The 6000-nt window shown below is 48.4% G+C and overlaps 1 protein-coding gene across 8 annotated transcripts in view; it reads right to left on the bottom strand.

The window, feature by feature from the left end:
- Positions 1-417: 417 nt before the first annotated feature.
- The window catches only part of ARHGAP21 (Rho GTPase activating protein 21), a 136523-nt gene continuing 130940 nt past the window's right edge, over positions 418-6000 (bottom strand). For all 8 annotated transcript variants that reach the window (XM_035713360.2, XM_049099826.1, XM_049099824.1 and 5 more), the window contains 2 exons: positions 5498-5529; positions 418-2970 (listed from right to left, as the gene is read on the bottom strand). In XM_035713360.2, coding sequence (XP_035569253.2) covers positions 1369-2970; positions 5498-5529 — 1634 coding nt within the window. In that variant the 3' untranslated portion in view covers positions 418-1368. The remainder of the gene's footprint in view (positions 2971-5497; positions 5530-6000) is intronic.

The raw sequence follows: 6000 nt of genomic DNA, 5'->3' as shown, positions 1-6000 counted from the left end.
GCCCAATGTGGGGCTCGAACTCACCACCCTGAGATTAAGACTTGAGCTGAGACCAAGAGTCCGACGCTTAACCCACTGAGCAACCCAGGTGCTCTGAGAGCTGGTCATTTTTTTTTTTTTTTTAAGTCAGAACCAGGGGGATCCCTGGGTGGCTCAGCGGTTTAGCACCTGCCTTTGGTCCAGGGCACGATTCTGGAGTCCCGGAATCGAGTCCCACGTCAGGGTCCCATGTCAGGCTCCCGGCATGGAACCTGCTTCTCCCTCCTCCTGTGTCTCTGCCTCTCTCTCTCTATGTCTATCACAAATAAATAAATAAATCATTAAAAAAAAAAAAAAAAAGGTCAGGACCAATGACGGCAGTTGTAAATGGGTAACACATTTAAAAATGTGTTAGAGTAAGTTCCAAGCCACGCAAAGTTCACCAAAACAATTTTTATTTCCAGTGTTTAATTGGGTATGCACACAGGCATGACACAGGTTTGGATTCATTAAGTCCTCATGCAGAATTATATTCTTCTCGATAAAGAAGCCAGTTCCATCCAGGTCACTATCTACACACCTATGTTACAACATTTATATCAAATCTGGTATCTGAAGAAAAGATACACATATAATATGTTCATTTAAGTTACGTATTTTACAGAAAGATTAAAAATTCAAGTCACACAAAACTCAAAAACTGTATTAAAAGTTTGAATATAAAACTCAGAGATCCACCTGGAATGACGAAGGAATGCAAGTTCCGTATCCACCTGTGTTAAAACTGGTACATGTAATGAAATTTGTTACCAATAAAATGCATTCATTTATTCAGTGTAAGTTCTCTAATTTTAACAATATGGCACCCTAATAACCAAATGGATTTTTATGATGAGGCACTTTTGTTAGTGATGAAACCAAAAGAACAAATTTGCTGCACACTAATGCCAGCTATTTGCTTCGGTAATCTTGGGTATACACTGTGTCCTAAGTTGCAACAAATATCTTGCTCATTTGTATACAACTATCCAATATATTTTTAAATATATATACGTATATACACATATATACGTATATATATGTGTGTGTATATGTATATATACATATATATGTGTGTATGTGTGTGTGTGTGTGTATACACATATCTTTATGTTCTTCTGGCTGTCGTAATGCACTGTAAAGCGATTCCACAGTGCAAAATGATGAAACCAGCCCAAATGAAGGCTGCATAATAACAATTCTGGTACAAGAAAAATATTTACAGAGTCACTGGAACGTGTAACAGTAGCTTTTCTCTTTGCTCTGGTGGCCGTGCCGCAGTTTGAAGACAGGGCTGCGCCTGTGCTTTGCTGCCTGGGGTTCCGGGCGGGTGACGCACGGGGCTGGGCGTTAGAGCGCCGCGGGGCTGGCGTCGGGGCTCGCGTTCCGGAAGCTCCCGCTCCCTGGGCGGGCGCGGGCGCGGGCGGGCGGCCCGGGCTCCCGGCGCTCCCCGCGCTCCCCGGGCTCCCGGCGCTCCCCGCGCTCCCCGGCGCTCAGGCCGGCGCTCAGGCCGGCGCTCAGGCCGGCGCTCAGGTCGGCGCTCAGGTCGGCGGCGCTGGCGCGCAGGCGCTCCCGGGCCAGCCAGTCCGAGATGCAGAGGTCCCGGGCGGGGCACTTGGGCCTCAGGCGCGTGACGGCCGCCAGCTCGGGCTCCGGGTCGGCGCCCTGCTCCTGCGCCTTCCAGAAGCCCAGCACGCTCAGGTCGGCGGCGTCCCGGTGCCCCCCGAGCGTGTGCCGGCGCCGGATGTGCTTCCGCTTGGCGGCCTCGCCCGCCTTCTGCGGCCCCAGCGCGAACATGTCGTCCGCCGGCGCCCTGGGCCGCAGCTTCAAGCGGTCCGCCAGCTTCGTCCTCCAGGTGGGCTCCTGGCGGTCGGGCTCGGCCCTGCCGGGCGCCAGCAGGCTGCCCGTGGACCTGCCCTTCTTCATGACGTCGAACACCCTGGCGAGGGCGGGGGCGTCCCGGTCGCCGCCGTCGGGCCGGAGGCGGGCGGACTTCCTCCGGGACAGCGTGTCGCACTCGATGAGCTTGTGGGAGCTGAAGAGCTGCCGCCGGCTGTCCAGGCTGGGGGTGCGGCTGCCGTCCGTGCCGCTCGGCTCGCTGCCCTCCGAGCTCCTGCGGCTCGCCCTGCCGGCCTCGCGCGGCCGGCCTCGGGGGCCCCGGTCGGCGGCCGGGGCGGCGGGGAACACGGGGAAGTCGCTCTCGCTGTCCGTCTCCACCGGCCGGCCCTCGCTGACGAGCTCGCTGCGCTCGTCGTCCGCCTCGTCGCCCCTGCTCTCGGCCACCGAGCGCACCTCGGGGCTCAGCCGGCCGGGGTCGGGGTCGGCGTCGGCGTCGGGGTCGGCGTCGGGGTCGGGGTCGGGGCCCGGGCCCGTCAGCGACGCGGCGGACGACGCGCGGGCGCGATCTGAGGCGGCGCCGCCGGCTTCGGGGCTGCTGCGTTTCCTGGGGCAAGGCCTGGCCAGGGGCGCGTGCGGGCGGGCGCCGAGCCGAGTGCCCGCGTCGGACCCCGCGTCTCCCGGAGGCGTGGGCCTGGGGGCCCCGGGGGGCCTGGGGCTCTCTCCCGGCGGCGGGGAGCGGCAGCCCGGGCACGGCGACTTCCGGGCCCTCGCGCTCGGTGGCGGTGGCGGTGGCGGTGACGCTTCTCCGGACGCGGCGCTCTCCTTCCTTTCCTCTTTTGCGGCGCCCGAGTCCTTCTTGGCGTTACCTTCTTTGGAAATGACGGCCCTCTGTTTCCTGCACAACGCCTCGCTCTCTTTTTTGGATTCCTCTTTGATGTCACTTTGACCCTGTTCCGCGCTTTCTTTCTTAAAAAACACATTGTCCAATTCGTCCTCCGAGCTGCTGGGTTGTGTCTTTTCTTTTGGCTTCTTCCTCTTGCGACTGGCGGCTGCGAAGATGGAGGACACAAGCAGTTCCCTGCTATACTGATCTTTTCCGGATCCCCAAGAACCCTGAGAGAAATCAGAGAAACCAGACAATGAGCACAGGAACATGACTGGGGCCGTCGTCCGAAGCGGTGTGCCCTGGAACGTTCCTTACTGAGGTGACGCTCTCAAGCTCTGGAAGCACCAACGGCGTGCGGTTCTCCAGACTCCCTGGGAGCCTGTCCATGAGTGACCACTGCCCACTAGTTCCATTTCTTGGCAACCGGTGGCATTTAGCCGCCAAGTCACAACCCCTATACCTCCGTCTCTCTCGGGGACAGATTTTGAGCCTGGAGCTATCTAGTGCTCGTCCTGTTCAGGCGAATTTCCCTGCATCTATACTGACTCCCCCTGCTTCTGGGAGGCTCCACCTTCTTCAGATTCCTTAATCTGGAACACAAGTTTGAGAGTTACTATCCTGACGTAGTTGAGTGTGATATCCTGACATAGGTTACTAAAACTGTACGACTGGCTTCAATTTTCCAATTACGGACACCATATGATACACGTATTGTATCAGATAAACTCACTGAGGGAACTCCTTGGTCTTCCATTAGTTCAGCCAGACGGATCTGCAGACTCGCCTTAGGCAAATCAGGCTGGTAATGTCTCATTTATCTCAAGGTTAACAATGAGATCGGAAGATTCAAATAACAGAGGGTCAACTAAGTATCTTAAATCCTTACCAGAGAAGCACTATCGCTGATAGAGTTGTAGTGAAGGCCACTGGCTTCGTTAGCTATGTGTAACAGGTTCTTGGTGACAACTATTTAATTAGTGTGCTCATGATGCCTATCTGTTAAGTAAATGATGGCGGTGGGAGTCAGTAAACACTTGCTGGTTAACCACAGGCCGGGCAAGACAAGCAGGAAGGCAGGAAGTATGCCGAGTAATAGAAGCAGAAAGCGTATTTCTCTACGGTCGTCAACGTCTTAGACGAACTAAAACTACTGTATTGAAATCTTGAAAAAGTAAAAACTTAGGCTGTTGCATTAAAAAGGATTCACCAAAATGAAATGGCAGATTAACAGAACTTTGTTTTTACGAGTAAGAAAGGATTTCCTCATTATCCAGTATACTTCTAATCGGTTATCCACATTTTAACACCTTCTGTAGAAGACAGACAAAGACGTATGGAAAGAAATATGCATCTAGTAAGAGGGAAGGAGGACATTTCAAACAGGTCGGAAATTTCAAATCCAAGTCTGAAATCTTATCTTCTGGCAAAAAAAAAAAAAAAAGAAAAAAGAAGAGAAGAGACGAAAGAAGAGAAAAGAGGAAAGAGAGAGAGAGAGAAAGAAAAGAGAAAATGTCCCAGATTAAAGAAGCCCTAAAGAAACATGATAATAAAATGCAAGGAGTGATCCTTAATTGCATCCTGTATAGGGAAATAAAAAACAGTTTACATTTACATTATTGGGACAACTGGGGAAATTTGTGCAAAAACTCTTTTAGAAATGATAATGTTGTGTACTGGGTATGATAATTACACTGTGATTATATAGGAGAATGCCCCGCTCTCAGGAGATGCATGCTGAAGCATTTGGGGGTAGAGCGTTATCATGTCTATAAGTAACTCAAATAGTCAACTCCTCAAAATTATATATATCAAGATTTACCAAATGATGAATCTAAGGTAAAAGGTTTAAGTGCTATTATTCTTATAACTTTTCCCTAGGTTTAAAATTTTTCAAAATAAAAAGCTGGGGCAAAAAGCCAGTAAAAATCACAGCGTTAAGTGACAGTGAATGATACGATATGACTGGAATATTTTGTAAAATTCCCTGCAAGATTTTCTAATTTAATTACATACAACCTCTCACTATGATATTTAAACGTGCTATCATTTAAACATGTCTCCTTTTCCAACAGAACAATAAACTGTAAGAAATTTATTGACAATTCTAGCTGCTACTATCTCAGCAGATCAAAGTTTGGACGAGTCAAATTAATAAAAAAAACTTTCTAAGAGTAAGAACTTCCCAAAACTACTCAAAATGTGTAAATGGTGGTGTTGTCAATCGAATACAAATTATGGAAAAATACTGATTTTGCTGAAAGAAAAGCAAGAATATAGGTTTTCATAAGAATGTGTGATGGTAACAAAATCTATTATTACTACTGAAATATTTACAGATGAAATATGATGCTTGGGGTTTGCTTCAAAGTAATCCAGGGGGAGGCATGTGAGTGAAGTGCACATGAAACAAAATGGCCAGCCACATGTTAATTGTTGAGAATGGATAACGGTTGCATGGGGACTCATTTTACTATTCTCTCTGTTTTTGTATAGCTTGGAAAATTTTCACATTTAAGAATGAAAAAAGTGTCTACTCCTTTGTATTAGGCTAAACTATGCCAGGAGAAATCCAACATTCAAGCCCACAATCCAGTATTCTGTCACAGTCTAAGAATTAATTTTTCCCTCTCAACAATTTTGTTGGTCCGTGTCATCAGACACAGAGAGGGATGCACCTGTATCCTAATTGTAACAATCGACTAAAAGGCAACCTCCCCATCCTAAGGTATTTCAGAATCGTATGAAACAATTTACCTTAGATTTTGTTGAGTCACTAGTAGCTGAATCTGTTGAGAAGTTAAATAAAACATGGTCAGTATTAGTCAATCTTTATTGCTTCCAACAAACAATGCAAAACTTATGGAAGAGACAGGCACAGAACAAAATGTGAAAGCCAAACTCAAACAAAACGACAGAACACTCTGGATAGTCAGAGCTCACAAAGATGCAAGCTGCACCACAGAAAGCCACCGCCATGAAAGGATGCTGTGAATTGTAGGCAGAATCAGCTCAATGAGAGGTATGGCAAAGGAGCCCTGTACTAAACAAAAACAGAAACACTAGTGTTTATCAAGATTTCTAAATATTAAATCTAGCCATGAAGAAGCTCCAAGACCTTTTTAAGAATTGTACTATGTACCACATCCTGTATCTGGAACTGATACACAATGTAGAACTTTCAAGATGGTTGGCTATCCTCGCTACAAATTGAGACACTTGTACTCAGTGTGTTTAGGTTGATTTTTGTCAGACTGTCA

Source organism: Canis lupus, chromosome 2 (genome assembly GCF_003254725.2).
Source record: "Canis lupus dingo isolate Sandy chromosome 2, ASM325472v2, whole genome shotgun sequence".
Classification (NCBI taxonomy): domain Eukaryota; kingdom Metazoa; phylum Chordata; class Mammalia; order Carnivora; family Canidae; genus Canis; species Canis lupus.
Note: the sequence above shows the minus strand (reverse complement) of the source record. Positions and strands in the feature narration are given on the sequence as shown.